At 54.8% G+C, this 23,907-nt stretch overlaps 10 protein-coding genes across 10 annotated transcripts; 4 read left to right on the forward strand and 6 right to left on the reverse strand.

Annotated features, from left to right (window-relative positions):
* Nucleotides 1-581: 581 nt before the first annotated feature.
* On the reverse strand, nt 582-5,226 carry CCMA1212_001777 (putative acyl-CoA dehydrogenase IBR3; the record flags this gene model as incomplete). The annotated part of the gene is made up of 9 exons (XM_073699192.1): nt 582-1,400; nt 1,458-1,521; nt 1,586-1,903; nt 1,985-2,636; nt 2,745-3,103; nt 3,919-4,048; nt 4,090-4,328; nt 4,400-5,016; nt 5,128-5,226. The coding sequence occupies 9 exons, from the start codon at nt 5,224-5,226 to the stop codon at nt 582-584; spliced, it is 3,297 nt and encodes a 1,098-aa protein (XP_073562462.1).
* A 1,805-nt stretch (nt 5,227-7,031) lies between these two features.
* Nucleotides 7,032-8,027, reverse strand: CCMA1212_001778 (Transcriptional activator HAP2; the record flags this gene model as incomplete). The annotated part of the gene is made up of 1 exon (XM_073699193.1): nt 7,032-8,027. One exon carries the CDS (start codon nt 8,025-8,027, stop codon nt 7,032-7,034), a length of 996 nt encoding a protein of 331 aa, XP_073562465.1.
* Nucleotides 8,028-8,448: 421 nt separating this feature from the next.
* On the reverse strand, nt 8,449-9,137 carry CCMA1212_001779 (uncharacterized protein; the record flags this gene model as incomplete). The annotated part of the gene is made up of 2 exons (XM_073699194.1): nt 8,449-8,710; nt 8,802-9,137. Coding segments are annotated over 2 exons (597 nt in total), but the record flags the coding sequence as incomplete, so codon positions are not given.
* Nucleotides 8,921-9,163, forward strand: CCMA1212_001780 (uncharacterized protein; the record flags this gene model as incomplete). Its single annotated transcript, XM_073699195.1, has 1 exon — nt 8,921-9,163. The coding sequence occupies one exon, from the start codon at nt 8,921-8,923 to the stop codon at nt 9,161-9,163; it is 243 nt and encodes an 80-aa protein (XP_073561850.1).
* Nucleotides 9,164-10,735: 1,572 nt separating this feature from the next.
* Nucleotides 10,736-11,458, reverse strand: CCMA1212_001781 (uncharacterized protein; the record flags this gene model as incomplete). The annotated part of the gene is made up of 1 exon (XM_073699196.1): nt 10,736-11,458. One exon carries the CDS (start codon nt 11,456-11,458, stop codon nt 10,736-10,738), a length of 723 nt encoding a protein of 240 aa, XP_073561851.1.
* Nucleotides 11,459-11,625: 167 nt separating this feature from the next.
* On the reverse strand, nt 11,626-11,970 carry CCMA1212_001782 (uncharacterized protein; the record flags this gene model as incomplete). The annotated part of the gene is made up of 1 exon (XM_073699197.1): nt 11,626-11,970. One exon carries the CDS (start codon nt 11,968-11,970, stop codon nt 11,626-11,628), a length of 345 nt encoding a protein of 114 aa, XP_073561852.1.
* A 7,137-nt stretch (nt 11,971-19,107) lies between these two features.
* Nucleotides 19,108-21,305, forward strand: CCMA1212_001783 (uncharacterized protein; the record flags this gene model as incomplete). The annotated part of the gene is made up of 4 exons (XM_073699198.1): nt 19,108-19,298; nt 19,365-19,709; nt 20,637-20,665; nt 21,055-21,305. Coding segments are annotated over 4 exons (816 nt in total), but the record flags the coding sequence as incomplete, so codon positions are not given.
* On the reverse strand, nt 19,322-19,916 carry CCMA1212_001784 (uncharacterized protein; the record flags this gene model as incomplete). The annotated part of the gene is made up of 2 exons (XM_073699199.1): nt 19,322-19,570; nt 19,653-19,916. 2 exons carry the CDS (start codon nt 19,914-19,916, stop codon nt 19,322-19,324), a joined length of 513 nt encoding a protein of 170 aa, XP_073561854.1.
* A 206-nt stretch (nt 21,306-21,511) lies between the features above and the next one.
* Nucleotides 21,512-22,330, forward strand: CCMA1212_001785 (uncharacterized protein; the record flags this gene model as incomplete). The annotated part of the gene is made up of 2 exons (XM_073699200.1): nt 21,512-21,604; nt 21,746-22,330. 2 exons carry the CDS (start codon nt 21,512-21,514, stop codon nt 22,328-22,330), a joined length of 678 nt encoding a protein of 225 aa, XP_073561855.1.
* Nucleotides 22,331-22,727: 397 nt separating this feature from the next.
* On the forward strand, nt 22,728-23,414 carry CCMA1212_001786 (uncharacterized protein; the record flags this gene model as incomplete). The annotated part of the gene is made up of 1 exon (XM_073699201.1): nt 22,728-23,414. The coding sequence occupies one exon, from the start codon at nt 22,728-22,730 to the stop codon at nt 23,412-23,414; it is 687 nt and encodes a 228-aa protein (XP_073561856.1).
* Nucleotides 23,415-23,907: the final 493 nt, after the last annotated feature.

The raw sequence follows: 23,907 nt of genomic DNA on the forward strand, positions 1-23,907 counted from the left end.
TTTTTTTTTTTTTTTTCCTTGCTGGCTTTCCTTCTTTTTTTGGCTTTGCAAGGTGTGAAGAGTGGGAGGATTTGGAGAGGATAGAGATGCGTGTTCGAAGAAAGTTGGTTTGTTAAGTTTCTCTGCCTTTTGAGTTTCGGCTTGTGTGTATGTGTGTGTAGAAGCAGCATTTGAAATCCAGGCGTTTCTGACAAGCCAACAGCACGAAGTGATCCAAATGGAATCAATACAGAAGCAAATCATGTTTCCAACAGCTCAAGATGTGAAATTTCGAGAAAACGGGCGGACCGTGTGCAGCTGGCAGTGAATCCGCCAGTCCGTACCTGCACAAGAGTATAACCAGCAAGGCACGCCGTGATGAACCACCAGTGCTGAGACGATTGACACCCATTCGTAGACACGAGATAAATCATGAGAGCAAAGGGCAAACTTGTTTTCGTCCTGAACATACGCATATCCAGACCAGCAACGCTCTATATTCAATGCAGCAAGATCAAAACGCCAAATACTCATGCCAAATGCCGTGAAAGCCATGCACAGATCGCTGTTCTAAACGCTCACACATAGGTATCCTTGATGCTTCAAAAGCTCGTTTCTCGTCCCTTGAAATTCGACTCCAGAGTCGTCCCATCGCCCTCGGGAAGCGTATCGCTCTCGCCAGCCTCGTCAGCCTCACGCGGAAGAAGCCGCGAAAGCATTCCCTCCATCCGCGCCATGGCTTGTTCCATGGCCACCAGTCGGCTCACCAAATCGCCAACGTCTTCGCCCGTCTCCGTGAGCGAGCCGCGCAGCTTAGGCGGGACCTCAAACATGGAGTCTCGGCGCGAAGTCTTCCTCGTTGTGTCGTGCGTCTCTTGCCGCGCGTACTGCCTCCGAATGAGGTGATGCGTCAAGTCGTCGTCGACGGCAATGTCATCATGCACGTCATCCGGAGGTGGCACGTCAAACACCGCACGAATATATTGAAAGGCCGAGAGTTGCCACCTTTGCCAGAACCATTTCTGGGCCAGCGAGCCGACGGTGCCCGTATCAAACGTTTTGGCCGGCCAGAGCAGGCGGCGCTCGGCGACAGCGATCAAGAGCAAAAGGGGGAGGTTGACCAGGCGAACAGTGGCGACGTGGATCTTGTGAAACCAGCGCGGACTGACGACAAACTTGAGCGGCAACAGGAGAAATACGGCCAGCAGGTTGAACGGCGGCTGGTAGGCGAACACCGCGTCTGCCTTGACGCCTTCGAGCGTGAGGACCGCCTTTCGAAAGTGTATCTCGGCTGCAGCGTTGCTGGAGATGTTGCTGAACGTATTGGATAGCATGGAGACGAGGATGGTAAGGAAGAGAGTGTTGCCGAGGAAAGCAAATGTGATCATGACGACAGGTCCCAGGAGCCAGTGGAATTCCACCTATGCATCCAGTACGTCAGCGCAAGCCATAGCACGAAAAGGGGGGTTGAATCTTACCGATCTGTGGATTCCTGTTCCGTCGAGTCCAAACCAGATGTATATCATCCACTTTGAAATCGTACTGAGCAGATGTTTCATTAGCATTTCGCACACAAGAACCATTGAGCCATGAGGGAAGAGCTTACAGCAGCGGATGGGCTCCCTGCCCCAGCCACAGAAGAGACAGCAAGAATCCAAAGAAGCACCAGGCCGAAAGGGCCGTCAAGAGGAAAAAGTCGGCCATCATAGACCGCAGTGAGAGAAAGACGAGGTTGTCAGACAGCCAGTTAAAGGCCAGGCGAGGGACAATCACGGGAGCCGCAAGCGCCAAGACGTCAAAGGCCTGCTCTGTGAGATCCGGCGATCCGGTCCGCACTGCATACAGGCGCAGGCCACTATAGATGACGAAGAGGAAGAGAAAGGTGACGTCGAGGAAAGACCAGAGATTCTGCGTGTATACGTTCCTGTACCCGACATGTCAGCCGATTCCCCGTATCCCTAGAAAGAGACAACATGGTAGGAAAGCAAATGAGAGGCAATCGTACCATCCGTGTGCCAAAATCGTCGCAAACTGATCCAAGCACCACCCAAACGCATAAATCGCAAATGCCGCCTCCAGATACGGAAGCTCCCCTTTCCTCCGCATGACCATGACAGCCACATACAGCCCCAGCAGGATCGTAAACTGAATCGCCTCGAGATAATTGCGCGTCCGCGGCACAATCAGACGATACTGGTTCAGCAGCGGCGACTCGCGCGGATCGTACAGCGAAATGGGCTTGAGCTTGTAATGGTCCGGGATAATGTCCCACGACGTCGACGGCGTGTAAATGACCCTCCCCTCGTAAATGGCGGCGACGACGCGCTGGCACGTCGTCGAGCTGAGGAAGTGCCTGCTCTCGGTCAGGATGGCGACCTCGAGGGCGGGCAGGGTGCGGTGCGAGGTCCACCAGGCCTTGTCCTCGACCTCGTCGCGGACGTGGGCGGGCGCGTGCTGGAAGGGCTCGAAGCCGGCGACGAGGACGTGCGCCAGCAGCAGCAGGCCGTCGGCGCCATCGTTGTCCTCGCCGAAGCGGCGCAGGATGCGGGTGGCGATGAGCTCGCAGAGGGTGGCGCGGGTCCAGTTTACGTTTTGGCGGTTGCTGGAGCGGGACTCTTCGTCGAGGAACTGGGCTCTGTTGACGAGGAGGCAGTAGACTTGTTCAGGACGTCAGCATGCAAACATATCCTTGTCTCCCTCTCTCTCTCTCCCTCGAGATCTTCTCCTGGGCTGTCGATTTAGAAAAAAAAATCAGAGCAACGCACCTATCGAGATGTCGCCCAGCTCGTAAAACTTGTCCACCAGCGGCCGGATCACCGTCACATTAATCTTGAGGTCCCGCAGCTGCTCCAGCGTCAGATAGTCCTCGACGACGCTCACAATGTCGCGCCGGATGCGGTGGATGTTTGTGTACACGGGCAGGTCGCTGTGCGGGTTGGTGCGGCAGCTGAAGACGTGCTCGCCATTGGCGGCCCGTTCCGTCGACAGCCTGCTGAGCAGCGGGCGGCGCTCGTCGGGCGCATCCTCGGAGACGCGGATCCGTCTGCGTCGGTCTGGCATGTGAGGGTTGGAGGAGGGGGGAGGGATTGGGAGGATGTAGAGAAGGAGTTGGGAGGTTTTGAAGCTTCAAGGGTCTCGAGAGTAGAGAGTTTTTGGTGGGAGGTTTAGGTATGATGACGATGGTGGCTGGTGCGGAAGCTGGAGGTACCTCTGAAGATAAAAGAAGAGGTGCTGGTGCGGGAGGGTGACATGGGAAGTAGTGCAATAGTCATCCCGCAAGGTCGATTAACAGGGAGTACCTAGTAGATAATATATAGGTAGGAATAGATTCAAGATCGAGAGAAGAAACAACTGAGATGGCAATAAAAGCAACCGGATTCCTGGAAACCGCAGTGACACACTCCCATCCTTCGCATCCCGGCTCGCTGGGCACCTACGGCAACCGAGTTAGCAGATAAGGTACTGGTACTAAAAGCAACTACCAGCAGCCGAGACAGGCGCCTGATTGGACGCGCCCCCACGATGCCAAACCGCCTCGATTCGACGAACCGACGGCCGTGGATCGATCAGGCGCCGAGGCTGGATGGAGTCTGTTTGTTATTATGCAGCAAGAGGCCCGGGGTCATTTTACCTGTTGCCGCCGGAGCCTCTATTTTACTCCTTTTTTGTTCTGTCCTTGTCCGGTTCCGTGATGGGGTGCAAGCTGCAGTTACCAGGTTTCACCTGCTAGTATATTCATGCAATCCATGTTCAGACTTGAGGCTCATGCATGAGGTCCATCGCAATGGATCCAGACGCAACATGCTATCTAACCCAACATATGACATCGGCAAGCGTCTCTTGCATGGTCAGAGGCACGATAGCAACTCATATCCATCTTGGAATATTATCCCTCCATCTCCTATATCCATCCATCCTCATCCAACAGCAAATACTCACAAACCTGCGCTCCCCATCACAACTTCGCCTCCACCCCCCTCGCATCCCTCGCCTCCCTCGCCAGCTCCCACGCAAACTCGGCCAGCGGCACCCTCGTGTGGATGTACATCCTCGCCTTGGCGCTGCTCGCCTGCCGCGCCGCATACCGCGCCGCGATCCCCTGGCACACACCCGCCAGCTTGAAGATGTTAAAGGCCGCGCCCCAGCCCAGCTCCGGCCGCGGGTCGTACCCGGACACGTCGGTGTACCACTGCACGATCTGGTCCGGCTGCGGCAGCCCGGGCGTCCTGCCGGGCAGGAAGTTGGCGCTGTCGGCGTAGGCGGATGCGCCGGGGGAGCGGGCGAGGTAGAACTGCGTGATGAGGTTGCAGATGTCGGAGAGGGGATGTCCGATGGTGGACATTTCCCAGCTTTGTCTTGTTAGCACTGCCTTTCCATAGCAAAGTAGACAATGGAGAAAGAAGAGAAAAGAGAAACTCACTCCAAGATGCCAATCACCTTGGCCTCCTTCCTATCAAACACCAAATTATCAATCTTATAATCCCCATGCACCAGCGTCGCCCGATCCCTCGGCCGCAACCTCTCATCCCGAAAGAATCCCACCAGCTCCTCGAAATGCGGCAACTGTCCCACGGGCTCCCCCGTCTCGACATCCACAGCCTTGGCCTGGCTCTCGCAAATCGTCGCCCACGTCTCCGTCTGCCGCGCATAAAAGCCCTCCGCCCGCCCAAACTTCTCCAAGCCGACCTGCTTCACGTCCACCGCGTGCAGCCTCGCCAGCGTCTGCACCGCCTCCCTCCACAGCGCCGTCCGCTCCTCCGGGCTGACGCCCGGCATCAAAAAGTCCTCAAAGATGCGCCCGTCGAGGAACTCCATGATGTAGAACGGCGTGCCCACCACGCTCTCGTCCTCGCACAGGCAGAACGTCTTGGGCACAGCCACGTCCGTCGCCTCCAGCGCGTGCAGCACGCGGTACTCGCGCTCGACCTTGTGCGCCGTCTTGGAGAGCAGCTTGCCGGGGGGCTTCTTGCGCAGGACGTAGCGCTGGCCTGTGGCGTCGGTGATTTGGTATGTTGGGTTGGATTGGCCGAAGCCGAACTGCAAATGGAGGGAGCTCACGGGTCAGCTGTGCTTCTGCTTCTTCTTCTTCTTCCTCTCCTCTTATCTATCCACGATGCTGCGGAGGATCGAGGCGGCTGCAAGACGAACCTGCTTCAGATCAATGGGCGTCTTGATAATCGGCACATTGTCGTCAATGTACTTTGCCAACGCCTTTTCGTCAATCGGCTGCCGCACGGCGCCCGCCATGTTGGATCGCGATGATGCGAGGGAGCTTCTATCGCCAATCGTCTATCGCGCGTCACTCCTCGCCCACGTCCAATAGCAGTAAATGGGAACAGAAAAGGGCAAAACAAGGTCAATTGACAGTTCGTAACAAAAACAATCTACTCGATTCGCAGAATCAAAGCCCTAAGCAAGAATAGCGAGGGGAAACAAAAAAAAAACGAAGAGAAAAAGAAGAGCAGCTTCCCTCCCATCTCTTCAAAGATGACGGACCAACTCCCACCACTGCAGGTCTGACATACCGAGGCTCGGCGATTTGGCGGCTCCAGCCCGCGCCCGACCCCAGACTTTGTTCCACCTCAGCCACATACAGTCCCCCCCGAGGTTGCCCGGCCTTTTTTTCCCTCTCTCTAGTGATCCCCCTCCCACCTCCCCTTGCCAGATCCTCCATTTGCTACCAGGTCCAATTTTCGCCTTTGATTCCTCCTCATTGGACGGCGTGTAAGTCCAAGTTTGCGCCCATGACTGGCTGGATGAGCAACGTTCGCCTAATCGGGCAAAAACATTGTCGAGAGCTCAACGAGCTGCAAGGTTAAAAGCCAAGTAGCTACGAAGAAGCCTCATCGCTCGAATTCGCAGCAATTACCTTAGATGAAGTGCAAGGAAGTGCTCCATGTTCCTCTCGCGACCAAGACTTCATCGATCATCAATTCTTCAACTGCAACTCGATGCAAGATTGCTTACCAGCCTTTACTTTTACAAGACGCAAGCTGCATATTCACGCACAACACAGTTCTCCAGTCTCTGCAAGTACTCTTTGTACTGCTATCAATTGATATCAATTTCAATGCTAGGAAAGCCCAGGCTATATCCGGTGACGGACCACACCCTCACCTCTATATCCACAACCTACACAATACTCTGTCAACTCCCCCTATCCACAAGTGTCCAGACACTCTTTGCTCCTTTGTGTTTCAAACATGCCGATATCTATCTGTGTCCTGCACACAGCGTAGTCCTGTTTTTTAGTTGCTTCTTTGTTTTACCTATCCCATTCTCTTTTTTTATGCTTTGTCGGTTGTTTTATACCAGCTGATGCAAAAAGAAAAAAAAATGAGAAAGAAGAGAAGGCGAAATGGTCAAGTAATGAGAAGAAGAGAAGAAAGGGAGAAGAAGAATGAAGAAGAAGATGTAAAAAAGTGAAGAGAAGCAAACACAAAACGACATACTGCCCTGATGCATCTCCATGGTAGCCAGACCAAATTCCTCCAAGCTTCAGCTCTTTCAAACGTTCCACAGAGTAGAGAGAGAAAGTTAATAAACATAAGAAAAGAAAAAAGTGTGGGGCAAGAAGAAAACAGTAAGGGGTATCCATCGTGTCGAGTCATCCATGCATTCTACCCGCCCAACCAGTCCCCCCTTCCCTTTCCAGCCGTTGTGGCATCTCGTATCCGGCCGTGACGAGAGTCAGCTCGTCCAGACCAAGACGGACCCAGTTTCCACAACAGTGTAGCGAAGGCGTCGTAGAGGTCAAGGGACATTCTGAGGTTCTCGAATCGGGGAATGCGAAGAGTCACACGCCAACTGCCGGCCGTTAAATAAAAAAAAATCAAAAGAAAACTCCCTGTCCCGTTCGATGCCTCGACAGAGAATGATAGCAAAGACGCGATCGTCTCCAAGGTCCCTGTCATCATGTCCTCGTTATAGTGAAAGGAAAGAAAATGAGAAAAAAGAATGCCCATATGCAATGCCAACAGTGATTGGCGATGCTCGAGTTAATGAGTGGAGGAGAAGAGAAAACAAGAAGAAAAAGAAGGCCCAATCAGTTATTAACTGTCGTCTTCTGCATTTCCTTCGCCGTTGTCGGTTTGCGTTTTGGGCTTCTTGCTAGACGTCGAGGGGCCAGATTCCGACTTGCGCTTCCCGCTCGGGGCGTCCGACGACTTTCCGGGTGAGACATCGTCCGAGCCCTCACCCTTGCCGTCCAGCCCACCCTTGGATTCCATGGCCGCCACCTCCTCTGCTGTCAAGAATCGACCGCCGGGTCCACGAGGCCTGCGCATGGCATGGTTGTGTCTGGACTCGTGGAGGTAGGGCTTTCGTCCCTTGGAAGTCAACCGCAGCTGCTCTTCGAGGCGCTGTCGGGCGACGCGACGCTTGAGGATCCGGTGGAACTGCTTCGCGTTGACGTACAGGGGCGACTCTTCGACTGCGCCGGCGGGCATCTCTGGCGATTGTGGGTGCTGCATGGCAGGGGCGGGAGGCATGGGCGGGGGCCGGGGTCCGCCGTGGTTCATCATGCCGGGGGCGCTCGGCACGCCGGGGCTGGTGACTTGGCTCATGCGGCGGCCGGGGATCTGGGAAATGCTGTTCATGCGGGGCGACGGCCGGCCATCCTTCTTAGCGCTGGGCATCCGCGGCGACGTATGAGGCATGCTCGGATCCGAGTGCATGTAAGGGTAGCCGGACCCTGACGCGGCGGCTGTGGCGGCCATTGCGGCAGCCTGGATGCCAGGGATGCCATACGGCACCGGCTGCATGCTGGGCTGAGGCACGCCGTACTGTGGTTGATACATGCCGTGGGCTGGGGCCTGAGCAGGCTGGTGTTGCTGCTGAGACTGCTGCTGCTGCTGCTGTTGTTGCTGTTGTTGTTGCTGCTGCTGCTGTTGTTGCTGCTGCTGCGATGCGTTAATGGGCGACGATTGCACGGCGTGCTGGTTGATGCCGTGGCTGGTGGGCGACGTGATACTTGCGCCGGCGCCAGAACTCGCGTAACCTGCGTGGGAGTTGTGTTGCTGCTGTGGATATTGCGCGTATTCCATCATCCTACAGAAAGGACAAGGACCAAAGCTGGTGTCGCGAAGATGTCGCGAGCCAAATTGTGGGGTGGCGCTATCTGGCTGGTCCTATCACAAATCCCAGGCGTGAGGCTAGGAGAAACGCTGGGGCGAATAATATCAACAGCGCAACGCTAGGCGGCCTTGCTTACAGCGAGCAGCCGCGGATGGTGAGGGCGAATGGTCGAAAGTTGGATGAAAAGGGACTGAAAGCGTGCTAGGACGATAAGTCGTGTTGATCGTGCCTTGATGCTTTGCTCTTGCTTCGTCTTGGTTATCCCTCGATCCTGTTTTGGTGAGGGTTAAAATGCTCGGGTATGGATTGGGCACGCTCGGTTGCAAAGCTGGCGGCGATTCGATGCCTGGGTAATCGCAAGAGAAAATGCGTGCAATGTTCAGGCACCCAAGGTCAAGCAGACATGCGTGGGTGAGCTGGCAGGCTGGTGGGATGGTGCCAAGGTACGTGGCTCATAAAGCCGCACGGCGTCTGCAGGCAAACTTGGAGCCGCGGGGGCAGCTCTAGAGGGTGGCTGAGTTGCCGGGCGCGATGGAGCCAGGTGAAGTGGAAAGGCGTCAAGAGGACGAGAGACGCAGAGCCTGTTTCCAGCGTCGTTGCGACAAGGTACAGGCAAGTACGCGATGCAGATGAGCGGACGGAACAGAGCTTTCCACTTCCCCAGAGCGTCTCAATCGAGGATTAACAGAGATCTATCCAACCACAGGCGTTAGCTCAGTTGTATATAGTAGGCGGCGTGCGGCGACTGGTGAGACGGCCAGAGGTCTCCAGGCAAGGATGGAGACGAGACAGGGGTGCGAGCCACTGGGCCAGGGAGCCACACTTGTGATGCGTTGGCATAGTTGTAGCTCATGCATGACGGAATATGCAGCCAGGTCCACCAAGGCCACCGGGGGCACGCAACAAAGCCCCCAACTGCTGCCGACACGTCGGCACACAAGTCTGGCAGAGGCAAATGAAGGCCCAAGGCGACGTCGTCCATGGAGGCCGTGCCGATCCAGATGAGCGCCACGAGGTTTGCATTCTCCTACCGCGACGCAGCGTGCAGAGCAGTGCGCAGAGCAGTGTGCAGAGCAGTCTCGAGGCATTTGCAGCCAAGGCATATTGACTACCTCATCCCATCCGGACGGCAGGGCGGAGGGTTGGGCATGGAGACCGAGACACGCCACGAGGGTGGGGGATCAGGCTGGGCGTGGTGGTGGGCGTTGGCCATGTCCGGTCAAAGACGACGACGCCTTGGCCGAGGTTGGCGAATCATGTGCGGGAGGGAGGGACGGGACGAGGCAATCGGGCAGGTCGAACTCGAGCTTGCTAGAAACAGCTTCTAGCGCAGCCAAGTTCAACACGTGACGACCGGGCGGGATTGGGGGAGAGAGTGCAGAGGGAGAAGGACAGGGAAAGGCAGATTTGGCTAGACGTACTCGGCCGTGGCGGTACTCCGTAGAGGGGAAACGTGATGTAACAGCTGCTCAGGTTGTAGAACCAAGACAAGAGGCTGTGAGAATACAGGCTGTGAGACTCCGGTGGGCTGGGCTGGGCTGAGCAAATAGGAAGAGTCGGTGTAAACGAATGCGTAGGCGACAACGCTTCGAATATGCCTTGAGAAGGACCTTGTGCGAGAGCACGAATAGATCCAAACAAGGCGATAGTAAAACGAGGGCAGCTGCTCAACAAGCAATGAGACCTGGGGAGGTGGGGGGGCAATACAGAGGCAGGGAAGAGCAGAGAAAACGAAATCGACAAAAAGCATGCAACTTGAGTCCCAACTGGACGAATCGGGTGGCACAGAAGGAAAGGAGGGTCTTGGGTAAATGGAGAGCAGTGAAGAATCAATGAAGAGAAACAGAAGGAATGAGCTGGGGGTCTCTCTCTCTGCACATGCAGACAGACAGGATAGACGTTGACGATGACGGCATCAAGGAAATGAGGAAAAAAAGAAATCCAAGAACCCGATAGATGCTCGGTACGTACCTCTTATACAATGCAAGGAGAGCGCGTAGATGTGCCTGATCCCACGACCAGTTGGAAGCTTGCGCTCTGTCTGAAGTACCACCCGGGCAGTGATATGCAGTGGCGGCTACAAGCTTCGCTCTGCTCTGCTTTGGCGCAAGTCCCCAGCTTCTGGAAATCGACAGCGGCTTGCAGAGCGTCTGATTGAAGCGGGCAATAGCGAAATGGGCACTGCAGATGCGCGCTGTCACCTGATGGCGTGTTGCGCCAATGGAAAGGGCGAGGTTGAGGCTGGCGACGATGATAGGCCTCTTGTGTTGCGGGCGGGCGAGATGGATGAGGAGCAGCTACGCCGGCGCGGGACGCTGATTTGCTGGCGGGCAGGCTGAACTTGTAGGTGAGCCGGTGGGTGCCTGTACGAGCATGTACAAGCCCTGCTCTGTTGGCTCTGACGTCGCAGCGAGCCGAGCGAAAGAGTGGGGGAAAGCGGCGGAAGCTGTGGATGGATGGATGGATGGATGGATGGATGCGATGCTTCTGCGCTTCGTTGCTATGCGGTGCGATGCGGTTGCGCTGCTTCGGGCGAGTGGCGCTTGAGCCGAGACTGAGGGGCTCCGAGAATCCGAGGGCGGCGATGGAGGGAAGACGGAGAATGTATAAGAAGGACGGCGAAGGACAAGACGGAATTGTTGGGGGGTGATGCAATGCAATGCAAGAGGTGGCCAAGGGATCAATTCCACAGCCTTGGGTTTCGTATGCTTTGCCGGGATTCGGCAGCAGGATCGTGTATGATAGGTAGAGGTAATAAGCTGGGGTGATGGGAGGTGATCAAGCTCTCTCTCTCTCTACCTGCACCGGGGGGCAAAAAAAACTGGGTAGCTGAAAATAACAGCTCAGAAAAAAAAAAGCTCGAGCTCTCTGACAACCCAAAAGCTCCAGACGCTTCTGTCCACAGAAAAATTGAAAACCCCGGCGCGAAAACCGGCGTGAGCTTCAAGCCTTTTTTCTCCGGCTTCCCCTTTGACGCTGCGGCGACTGGCGCGCGGCTTTGGGTCGAGCGGATCGGGACGAGGATAGTCGAGTCGCTGTGACTGGCCAGCGACGAGGCAGCGTGATTGTTTCGTTTGCTGCCTTGCGGACGAATCGAATGTGATTGCACGCGTGAGGGCGGGAAGGGCCCTTTTTTCGCCCTCTGGACGGGCTTGCTCTTGCGCTGCTCGTTCGTTGGACAGGGCAGGGCGGCAGGGCGCGCAACGGCGGGATGATTGGTTGAAGGGGGAGAAGAATGGGCAAGGCTTCGCGAAAGAGGACGAGGGAAAATGCGAAGATATGATTTGAGGGGCGGGGGGGCCAGGGCGCTTTTAACACCTGTGACTGGCTGATTCAGCCCTAGGGCGGGGCCCCTCCAGTGGCTGGCGTGGTCTGCGCGCGCCTTGATTGGCCTGCGGTCCATGCGGCAACGCTCGGGCCACTGTGGCGCTTTTTCTTTCTTTTTTGACTTTTCTCTTCTGTTTTCTGCTGTCTGCCGTTCCGTCTCGACTTTTTTTGCTCTGCTTTCGCCTGATTCTTCTTTGTTGATGCCTGCTAGCGCCGTTCCGCGGCCGACCATCGATACGGGCTTCAGGCTGTGCTGGTCTTGTTCCGGCTCGTGGGGGCCTTGTTCCTTTCATTCTTTCTTTGTTCGTTGCTCCCGGCCATTGTCCGTCCGTCCGTGGCGGCGCGGAGCCGCTTGCTCGTCCCGGCAACCAGAACCCAACCGCGACGACGTTGCTTGCTTTGCTTTGCCACTGCCGGACCATTGATTTCTTTGTCCTTGTCCTGCACACACGCGAGAGCATCACGGGTTCTGTACGCTCCGTGTACATACTCGCGACCAGTCATGACGTCGAACAAAGCCTGCGCGGTGCATAGCCGAGCTGCGGCTGGGTTCGCTCTTGGTAGTGCTCTGTGCCTGTACTTGTCCATCGTGCAGCAACAGGGTCGTGGGCGAACCCTGAAAATACATTCAAAGGTAGTCCAGGCCGTGGCCCATGCCTTGTCGAGACGAGGCACGTGTTCTTACTGGATGCTTCGTACCAGCTCTTGGGCAGCGTCTCAAGGTTGCTGCAGCGGCCATCAGCCGTCGTCTGCAGCCCGGCGTCATCTGCTCTGGTCTGCCCATGCAAGTCGAACGCCATCCCAGCGCGACTATTAATAAAGGAAGATGCGATCCTTGCTGTGTCGTACTCCGTACCCAGCCTTGGGAGCCCGAGCCTTGCTTGCTGTGGTCCCAACCCGTCTGCCGTTGGTACCCAATCGTAGAGGGTGCTTGGCAGCACGTCCGAGTCCACCCAAGCCCTTTGGCACTGCTCAACAGCGTGTCCGATACCCAGAGACCGCATCATCTCGATACACAACTTCAAACATGCCGAACTGACGAGACCCGTTTCCACGCGAGCTGCTAGCATCTCACCGCTGCTAGTACGCGCACGAACTACTACTGACTGCTATCCCGCAACACCTGGCCATGCCTAGCGATACCCCTACCTACCGTTCGGAGCAGCGTCCTCTTCTCATGTCCCCCGCCTTCGGATGATCGTCTTTTTCGTCCTCCTCTCGCACGCGGCCGGGCTGCTGTCAACCCCCCGGACTTCCAGCCCTGCTGGGAACATGAATCAAGCCCCTAGACCGCGTTGCTCAAGGATCCCTCGGACATTAGCTGTGTACGGCATCACGACGTGCCATTCTGTGGCTGCACGTAGTTTCCTCCTTGTGTTTGAAGCCGCTCCGTGGAAATGAATGATTTGAACAGGTGAACCTCTTTTCAGGATCATGCCGAATGCGAGTACTACTCTATACCTGCGTCTCCCTGCCGGCGTGCCGTGCATGTGTACCTACCAAAAGCACAACTTTTTCGTACGCACGGAGTGTTATTGAACACACTTGTGAGGACAATAAGCGGTGACAACAAGGGGGGCGCAACTCAAGCGGGCGCAGATGCATCTCGTAGGTGCGGCTGAAAAAAAAAGTAAAGGAATAATAGCGAGGTCAATATAAGTCAGACAGCGGCGAACCACGTCCGCAATAAGGCGACTGCTACCTGAGCAATATCACTTGGTAGGAGGTGGTGATCCATGCAGCACGACACGAGGATGGTACGGTACATCTTTCGTAATCGTATAAGCAGGATCGATCTCGATAGTCCTCTCTCGCGGTTGATAGATTGCCTCTGATCTGCGTGGTCAACGACATCATCATCAATAACCACCTGGCGACTGCATCAACACCTTGTACCAAAAAAAAAAACGCAGAGCAAAATGGCAGAGCAACGCATTGTAGGCTCAAAACGACACGTGATGCAACAAACAGAGACGGGACCCTGGGTGCGACGAAAACGACCTCAAGAGACCAAAGGTTTCGGCTGTTGTTGTTATTGATCCTCTTCGCAGCCCAAAAGTCGGTGTGCCCAATGGCAGCACACAAACCTCTTCAGCTCAAAGCAGGGCCTTGGCGTTGTAGGAGGGTACAATCTGCAGCCTCGTTTTCTGTTTTTTCTTCTCTCTTCGATGAAGGCCCCTAGAATACTACTAGGTTGAGGCGATGAGGTTGCATTCTGGGTGTTTCTCGCCAACCGTCATGCGTAATTTCAGTTGTGGCAGTCGTCGAATGTGACGAGAGCCGGGCTTCCAGCCAATCTCGGAGTCACACTCAAGGAGCAAGGGTTCGTCGAAACAAGGTGAGCGGTCCTTTGTCACAATGAGGCGTTGGCCAGATTCCACTTTTCTATTTCTATTCTCTCATCTTCTTTGCCGCTCTGTTTGCCTTGCCATCAATACTCGTATAACAGTCCAATATAAACAGCAACGACTCATGAGAACCACTGACAAAGAGTCAGTGAGAAGAAGAGAAAACAAAGAAGAACCAGCCAATCATTGACCCGAACCCAGGCTTACGTATCCCCCTGCTGCGCGCCCCGACACTGGCGTGACCCAGACAACCAATCATGAGCCCTGGCCAGCGCTGCGGCCCAGCTGAGTGGCCAAAAAGCCGATGGCGGCGTTTGGGGTCCGCTGCTGTGAGTGGACACAAATCACAGCCTGTGGCGAGCTGGGAAGGGGAAGTGGCGGCAGGCTTTATCGGCCTATGGCCCTGTTTTTGGCTCGAGATTCCGGTCATGGCCAACCACCTTCCCGAGCCAATTGTTGTCCTTTGTTTGCCTTTGTTTTCTCTCCTGGGCTGCGAGGGTCGTTTTTGCCTGGAACGAGAAGTGCAAGACAGTACTGCTTCGTACCTGGCTGAAATCAGGCATGATGCAGTATTACTGCTTCGTGCTTGAGTGGATATCAGACGGCATGTGAATGCCTCTCGTAAACTCCGGGAGCAACATGCCCTCATCTCTACTTCGCATCATCACCTCGTATAACATACCTACATTAGGTACTTTAGACACACGTATGTGTACTTGGTAGAATCCCAATTCGCCAATCCATTCACACATCGCCGAAGGGCTGGACCTGGCTGCACTGCATGACCGGACATGGATGCTGCATTTGTTGACATCATTCCAAGCTCCATCCCTTATACTACTTACCATTGCCCTCGCATGGTGGCGCATCAACATCACGCCTCACGGAAGACTAGGTATCGACGTAAGCATGCAGCCCCGAAGGCGGCAATTTCTACATCAAGTCGGGAGGTAGATATGAAATACGAGTGGCAGCGAAGGGGAAAAACCTTGATGCGCATTTCGCCTGAAGCATCTCCGTGGATTGCAGGGTAGGCTCATACACGAGAACGCAGAAGCCAACTATAAACTCGGCAAGACGGCAAAATAGAAAACCAGAGAAAAAGAAGCAGGAATGTGTGATGACAATCCTCATATGGTACAAATATTCTAGAGTAAAACGATACCCGGTAAAAAAAAAAAACCATCATGTGGCAAGAGATGGAACAAGATGGCCACTGCTGCTACCTCCGAGCTTCTGTCCGATATAAGTGACAGAGCCTCATCGCCATTCGTCCAATTCATCACCCGGAGCCTCAACTCCCCCCTATCCATCGGCTGATCTCTCACGTCTTCCGATTGGCTTTTTTTCATGCCCAATTCCAAGCATGTGAATGGCCCGTATATGTCTACTCCAGACATACATATGTACTCCGTAGGAGTAAAGACAACAACAGGGAGTACCGGGGTACTGGACAATTGCCGCCTTTTCCAAGGGCCCCGGACGGCCATGTGTAACATAAGTGGTATGCAGCTGCCCTTCCATCTTGCAGTCGAATCCGAGCTTTAACTGAATGGCTCAAGTAATCAGAATCCGACTTCTTTCAGCCTCAGCTCATGCCCAAAGGAGGGAGACCTGAAATGGGCCGTCATTCTGAGATGACTCTGCCCCTAAAAGATGGCCTTGTCCTGTACGAAGTTTACACTGCCTTTTCACGACCGTTCATGTGCAGAAACTAGAACACAAGAGCAGAAGAAACCGCTGCACGGTGCACGGCCGAAAGATGAACTTTATATATATATTTTCCTTCTGAGCTTTCGGGTTCGCGGTTTCCAGATTTGACACTCAATGGAACCGGTATTGAAATCAGGCGCAAGAGAAATATCAGGGGCCGTCATCTGAGACAAGAAAAGAGTTCCGACTCCATCTGGCAGCCATTTGTGTGGAAATCCCAATATCAGCTTCTAAACCCACAAGTTAAGGCGGACCTGCAGGCTACGGAACGCCGACGATGAAGGGGAAACTCCCCTGGATGACGTGCAGACGAAGTATGAAGATGGTGCATGGCGCAATCTGTGCCTGACTCAACGTGACCGTATCTGGAGACACATCGGAAGTGACGAAGAAGGGAACCACATATAGCGTACACTTGCTCGCCAACCGTTATTGCATCCGTATATGCTGCCATCGTATTCGTAGATAACCCCTACCCTTGGTAATTGGGCAAGCTGTACAGGCCATACCTTGACTCCATCTTACGCAGCTCCCACAATTACAGTTCCCTTCATCGCATTTGAGAAGATTATATAGAAGAGAACATACCTTTTGTCTCGTAGGCAACCGTTCTCAGCCTGCCACTCCGAAGCATATCAATATTCCGGAGAAAGCTCATGGAGATAACTGCAGCACAGCTACATGGAAAAGTACGAGTCTGTCCACTTTACTCCCTTGATATAAGAAGCTTCGAGAAAGGGAAATCTACGGACACACACGCTAGCAGAAAACCTCGTAAGACGCAGTCAAAATGTCCCAGCTTATGGTTAGTACTCCCATCGGGAACATCCGCGCCTCTTGTCCTCCCAGAATCCACGTAACACCAGAAGCTCATGTGATCGCAAATCCTCATCAAGGAACATGGATGGTGCTGGTGTAACTCGGTCGTGGCAGACTCGGGCGCTCATCAAACAGTTGGCCTTCCTACTCCAGGCAACATGGTCTCCGCGCGAGTGAGAACAGACAACGTCAAAGGGATATGTCTCTCTTTCTTTGGCATATCCGTATCAACCACGATTGAGAACACAATTGCGACCAGCCTGATAGACTCTATTCGAAACGTATCGTGTTGATGTGGAATCCCGTTCATGAAAGTCTGCTCATAGGGAGGTCTACTACCGATCCTCAAGTTACTTATACCTAGATGTAACATGTGATCTTCTGCGGATATGGTACGGCCTACGGGTTTTCCCCTCACTAGATCTTCAAGAATTTATCGAAACATATATCAGCGCAATCCCATGTCCAAGTTCCTCGAAGATGTGTAATTGCTTCTCTAGGCTACGACCAAATGATGAGAACCCTTCCATCACCGAGGGCACGACATGCGAGCCCAAACTTCCCGTTCAGTATATGTGTTCAGAGTATCATGGCTGACCTGTGACGGGCACCTCTAGCAGTGGGATTGGTGCCTGACAAAGGGGCTGGTTGAATGCACACGTAGGTATCTTGGGTTGGGTACCTAAAAGCCCCAAGAACCCAGCAAGCGACATCTACCAAGTACGCTTCCAAGTGAGTTGATAATGGAATAGGGACGCCTCAATGTAAACTTGGCCATGGTGAACCAGATCTCTGGACGAGACATGACTGGATGTTGGCCATCTTCAGCTTCTGTCCAAGTTGAAGGCAGTGCCTGGCAACGAGCAGACTCTGTCCCAGGATGGCACAAAGGTAGGCATCTTCCGTCCCTCGCCCAACAACAGGCTGCTATTGAGTTGCTCTTCACATCTCGCACCTCGCACTTCTTGTTTCTCATCGTCCCATCAGAACGTCAGTCCACGTAAATCTAGGATCAGCTCTGGTCAGGCGCCTAGAGCAGCAGGCGCTTCACTGCCGGGCACATCCCCTACCAACTTCAGCCCATCGACAAAACTTCATCACATTCCACACACTGCATGCTTAGCAAGTGGCACAGCAGATCCAGCCTTGACCTCAAATAGCGGTGTAAGCTGCGGAGTGTCTTCTCCTCCTCTTCAGCTTTCCACAGCGCCTACTGGCAACATGCCCGAAGTAGGCACATATGCGCTGTCGACAGTGTCTCAAGCAAGCTTTAACTCGATGCCAGTAGTGGAGGGGGTGAGTTTATCCCGGCTGCCCAGCATTAGCAGTCACTCCAGGCACTGGCCGAGAGTCAAATAACAGCACTCGCTGCACCTTGACGCCGAGCCTCATCAATCGGATGCAGAGCGGGCTGCTGCCGGAGCCTCCAGATAGCCGCTGAAGGAATGCTATGAGAGACGCGTTGGTGTTGTTAGAAGAAGGAGACGGAAATTGAGGGGAAAACCACCCTTGCTGCTTGAGGCTCTCGTCTTCTCTGAGAACCAACAGCCCCGAGAAGCTTTCGCACATGCAGCCTGCAAGGTGATACTCCATTAAGACCCAGTTAACCATGGTTTCACGCCACCCCGATATGTCATGGCAATTGCTTAATGGTTCAAGGGTCGCGGCTGGATAAGACTGCAAAGAATAGGCGGGATGGGCCAGACAGGAGGGTGGATCGAGTAACAATGAACCGCGAGATGTCTGGAAGGTCAATGGCCTCGCCTCGTTGGGGCAAACGATTCACCGACATCGTTAGATCGAAAGTCAGAAGTGCCTACTTACCCCAAGGGTCGAACACTTGGCCAAGGCCCCGTGTATGTCCGGTATCTCAACTGCTTCTGGCACAACTATCACTAGCAGGGAGGTCTATCATGGTGGCAAATGGTTCAAGTAGGGGGGCAGGCTCGTTCTTTCGGAAGCTGTCCGGCTTTGTAAAGCTTAATAACCTGGCCCTTCGAGATCTGGATACCATGCTTGCGAGAACGAGCGAGGAAGAAACGAGGTTCAGTAAGCGTAGGTAGACCGAGACAGTCTTCTCTCAGCGTGTATTGCAAGGAGACATGCGACAGCCCGCGGGCTGAGAGTTGATTTGCATTCCCCGGCTCGATGTCGTTGAACACCCAAGCGTACTCGTACGTAGTTTCTCACGCCAATGTCCGGTGAACGTGAAAGAAGCCCCGAAGCTAAAGACGTAATCAGTGAACGGAGAAGGCGCCCCCTCATGTCTGCGGCGGGTGTTACGCAGGCTTAGGCGCACCATGGTCCCGCCTAGGCCAGGATAGATATTGGCATGATGTCGTGGCCATCGGCTAGAGGGTCGAGCATGGCGGGAAGGAATGGAAGTCGATGAAGGGGGGTCCTCGTCGAGCGAATGACATCGATGCCCGCTTCTCTGAGGATGGACGAGAAGGATGGCGGCTTGCATCTTCATTTGAGACTGCAGAGCCAAGTGCATGCACGGTCTCATGGCAAAGATGGGCAACGCAGCGGTGCCCAAGGACAAGGACAAAGGCCGAACGGATCGAACGTGCATGGGAGCAAGCAGAGCCGCAAGATGCCGGGATGCTTCGTGTTATAGGTGTTTGAAGATCCACACGAACTCGACTTTGCTGTATGCGGCATCAAAACGGTGATTTGGCGGAGCCGCTTGTGATGCATGTTGGCTGGACATGTCGAGGACCAACGACAGTCTTCAAGTCAAAGGCTGACCTGGTTTCTGCCGCATTTGCCCGAGTTGAGGAGCGATTAGCATAGCCAACGGAGTCTCAATTCGTAAACCGCAACAGCAAGCAGCGATGAGTAGCGGGTGTCATCTTTGCCATGCTTCTCGCGTCTCTCAAGCACGAGGTTTGGCGCGAGCACATTGAACAACTTCAACGCCACCGGGTCGCTGGACCTCAGATGTGCCTACTGTTGGTTAGCGGACGAGGCCACTGAAGCGCGAGAAGGATCTGGCGGCTTAGTCTTTCCTTTCCTTTTCACGCATGCGTGCAGGTATGTATGCAGAGCGGCGGCGCTTAGGCTGGGGTGAAAAGCGGTGGTGGCTGCTTCAAGCTGTAGAGACACTGCGTCTGGGCCGAAAAGCGCTGGCTGCCATCCAACGAGATTCCTTCGCTTCTCAAGCGTCGGCTGGCCGCATGAGGTGGTCGCAGCAAATAGTCTGCAGTGCTACCCGCAGAGAGGCTGGATGAAAGCAGCTCAGCGCTGTGCTGGCGCCTTAGAACAAGCGCGCTCATGCTTGGCCTATCAAGAACAAGCCGGGTCGCCTTGGGGTTACCGAGCAGAGATCAGTCAATCAGAAGGATGGCGGGAGGATAACTCATGGCCATGGCCCGGCCTACTTCGTACGGCGTCTGTTCCCGTCATGCAGCCAGCGGCTGTTGCTACGGTTCCATCGCGATGCGGGTTTGACGGAGAGTGACTAAGCGCTGGCTGTTGCCAGAGCTCGACGTCAATTCGAGGCAAGGAAATGGCGTTGGAAGACCAAGACCGAAGCTGTCTGGGGTTGGAGATCCTTTCGCTGAAACCAAAGTCCCAAGGGGGTGCCCGCAGAGCAGCTGATGCGCGCGTATCAATGCATCGCGAGGACGTGCCAGATCGTGGAGTCTCCATCGCATCACGATTGGAATGCGTTGGACGGGAGTGGCGGCGAGAAGCGCTGTTAGACGCTGTATCATGCATCGAAAAGTCATCCAGATGGGTGGTGTTCGGATTGCTCTGGTGTTTTAGAAGCGGCAGGACGGGGGAGCTGAGAGATGGTTAATTGGAAAGCTGGCTGAAGTCTGGCATCCGCGGACACGGAGGCCAATTTCATCAGGGCGTCTATATGTCTATCCACCCTCAGCAGTTGTGGCCTGTAGTACTTTCGAGATTTCGTACGACGTGCCAGATCGTGGTCCTCGCTGACGAGCCTTCCCCAGCTCCATGTGCAAGCCACCCCAGATCTTGGTCGGACGAAAATGGCAGCGATTTGCGCCTCGAGAAACACTGGGACAGCCTCCGACGCCTGAGGTGATATTGCTCTTCCAACCGCTTATTCTGGCCCTTCATTTCAAGAGAACCAGCTAGGTGAAGATGCAATTTCACCGCATCTCCTTCTCTGCACGTCTGTCCGTGTTCATCGTCGCCTGAATTCAGCGCCGAGCAGGGACTTGCGATAGCGCCGCGTATTTCTCTCGACCGCCACACGCGTGTTATCCCTCCTAGCTTCGCTCCTGAACTCCATGGCCGAGCCAGCATGAAGCCCTGGGACAAGGCGAGGGTATCGCGTCATTCTCCGGTTTTTGGGATCCTCCCCCTCCCCGTACTCGTATGTACTTGTCGTACTTGTAGCCGATGGCACACGCAAAACCACGCGAACGGTAACTGTCAGCCGAGTGGAAGAGAGCAACAACAAGACTATCCCTCGTGACCTGTTTTCTGGGTTTCTGGGAGCTCGAGGCCGAAGCTAATGACCTGAATCACCGACCGGGAGGAAGCTTAACATGGCCCGGTCCAACCACTCCGCCTGTCGCGTCCCAGCATCTCCATCTCGCTCCATGCACCGGTGACTTGTCAGCGAGCTAGGGACGTTGGCCATCCCAAGCCTCCGGGACCAGTTCGCGCGATGCCGTGGATGGGTTGATGGGTTTCGCTCGTCCACGCCATTCTCTCTTGTGCTCCCAAGCCGCCCATAGCAACGGACCTGGGAGCCCCGGCCAATCAGGTGGACACAGCGCTTCGTGCTTCGTACGTGGCTGTCGAATCACAGTCGTTGCCGAGGACCAAAGCGGCCTAGCAGAAGCGCCCGGAGATCTTCCCCTTGAACCACACGACCTTGGACATTATGCGGTAGCCGTACTGTACGAAGCTCGAAGCAGTCAGTCAGTGGGAGTGAGTCTCACCCCCCGTCCAAGGACTTACCATATCGTTGCTAGCAGCAAGCAAAACTGCGGCCCGCCGTGTGTTCCTCCTTTGCTCTTTGCTTTTCCTCCTCCTTGCCCTGTGACGTGGCAGAGCTGAGCGAAATAACTCAGCGGTCATGGAGAGAAAAGAGACGCCCTTGAAGCTGTCAGTCTGAGAGCAGATGCCTTCGATAGTACAAGCAGCTGTACGGAGCAGCAGTCGCAGTGCTCTGCACCTTCTGTCTTTAGCGCTCAAGTGGTCCTAGGCGTGCATCTGCGGTACTCCTAAAGTACATCCCAAAGCGAGCATCTGCCGCTGCTGCCATGGTCGCATCCACGTACCCCGTGCACACACCCCCTCCGCTTCGCGCTGCTTTAACAGGCAAACGCCCCTCTGGTTCCCCGTTCCTTCCCTCAGTGGGTTTGGAGCTTTGGTGGTGCCTGCCTGCACTTTGAGCCTCCGTCATCACCATCACCAACAGGCAAGAGCCGGAACAGAGACAGAGCCAGTTCGCTCTTTCCAGGGAGATCCATCCGGCTCCCTCTATCGATGCCTAGATTTTCTTTTCTCCCTCCTTTCTTTGCTGTTCCCTTCTTCTTCTTTTGCAACCTCAAGCCTCGAATCCTCACCGTCACTCGTTCATGCTTCGACCCTCTAATTTCTTCCTTTCTGCTTCTTCTGCTTCGTCTCGCCTTGTTTATTGCTTTGTGCTTCCTGTCTCGGCGCCAAAAAAGAGCCCATCCATTGCACGGCGCATAGGCGACGACGTCAACCCGCCCAGGCACAAGAACAAGAGCAGCAACCACAGGTCTCTCGACGAACGAACAGCCAATTTCCTTCTCGCGCGCTCCGTCTTCCACTGCATCCCCTGCTCCCACCCCCCTTGGGGAATCCTTCTTGCGGCCTCGTCCAATCCGCTCAAGCATCGGCAGCCTGCAATCGGCGTCGAGCGGCAGGGATATCCAGCGCCCCATCCAGGCCACCGGCGCATATCCAAAACACAGCCCCTGCCCGAGCCTTACACGGCCTGCGCTGCTTTGACTGGCTCTTCTCAAACAGCCAAACCCAGTCTCGCCTTTGCCGCCAAACCCCTCGTCCGCCGGGGTCTGCTGTTTCTGACGCTCTCCAACACACCTCCTTAGGAACACGCCCCCCGTCCGCTGCTACTGCTCTGACTTCTGCCAACCGTCCAACACAATATAATCACCGCGGTCTGCCTTCTTTCGCCCCCGCCAACTTTTTCTCTGGCTTCATCTCGTTGCGTATCTTTCTCTTGAAGGGCATCTCTGGTTATAGCTGTGGAGCCTTGAGGCTTACAAGCTGCCACGACCGCTTCCCATCTCTCATCGCATTCTACGTTGCTTGCCTCCGGCCATCGTCGACTGCCACCTGCCCACTACCTACTGCTACTACGGGTCTACAAGAACAACCGGAATTCACCACTCACAAGCAAGCATACGCACATACAAACTTGTTTCTTGCAAACTACATCCACCTTCTTGTTCATCAACCACCATCATCTCAACGACCACCGCCATCATGCCCGCAGCCACAGCCAGGCCCAAGCTGGGCAAGCTCTCTACCCCAGTGACGAGCACCTTTCCCTCGGATATACACTCAGCAACCGCGGCCACTCCTAGGTCTGCTCTGCCTTTCGCCTACAAGCCTGACCCGAGCTATATCAAGACACCCATCAGCCCACCATTGGCCTACACCGACTTCCTCTCCAAGGCCCTCTCGCTGGGCTCACCGGCTTTTGCACCGGGCGAGATCTCCCCAGAGTCCGCCCCGACATCTGCCGTCAGCGATAAGTCGGAGACGTCCTCGACCGATGAGCGCCCGTCCCCGACTTCAAGCGCTGCCAGCAGCAAACCCTCATCGCCAGCGTCAGCGACGGCGGTCCCTCCCACTCCATTCACGGCGCCTTTGCCCATGTCGGCTCCTCCTACTGGAGCACATTGCTTTCCCAGCTTGAAAGTGCCGCCCAGTCCTGCCGTCTCCAATCTCGACTCTCCTTTGAGTTCGAGACTCATTGGCTCCCCGTTCAGCGCGCGCTCCATCCACTCCGTGTTCGATTGGGACGCCGCTCTCAAGGCTCGCCTAGAAGCGAAGAAGCCAAAGTCGTCACGGAGTGTACGGCACATCCGGGAGGTGGTGACTAGAACCGTCACTTACACCCCCAAGATGGAGCCTGCTCCCCGCGGCAAGCGACGGAAGGTGGAGTAATGAGGAGGGGAGAGGGAAAGCATGATTCGAATCATGCTTGATTCACACAACGCCTACGACACTCTGCTTCTACCGCATCCTGATTTGGAGATGGCTATGCTATCATCCTGCACACATTTTAACTGCCAGCAAACCGACTGTATACCAACCATGATTGACAACACTGGGTGTTTTCACTTCTTGTCTTCACGACTGCACGTCTCCCCGTGGGAGACCCAAAAAAGCATGATGCCAGAGAATTGGAAGGGTGAGCTGCTTCCAATTCTTGTTTGATTATTTTTTATATTTTTCACGAAACCTTCAGCACTAATACGCTGGTCGAAGCTGAAGTTGACGATGCGATGGATTACATTTGGACCCGGGTGAGCCCCGGAATGACACTGCTACTGGCGTATCATGGAAGAGTGGTGTGGGGAGTTTTCTATTATCATCTGTTCTCCCTCCGTGTCGGCTATCTCGATATTATTTTCTTTTGTCATCACATTCCTCCATT

Source organism: Trichoderma ghanense (genome assembly GCF_004382785.1).
Source record: "Trichoderma ghanense strain CCMA-1212 chromosome Unknown scaffold_1, whole genome shotgun sequence".
Classification (NCBI taxonomy): domain Eukaryota; kingdom Fungi; phylum Ascomycota; class Sordariomycetes; order Hypocreales; family Hypocreaceae; genus Trichoderma; species Trichoderma ghanense.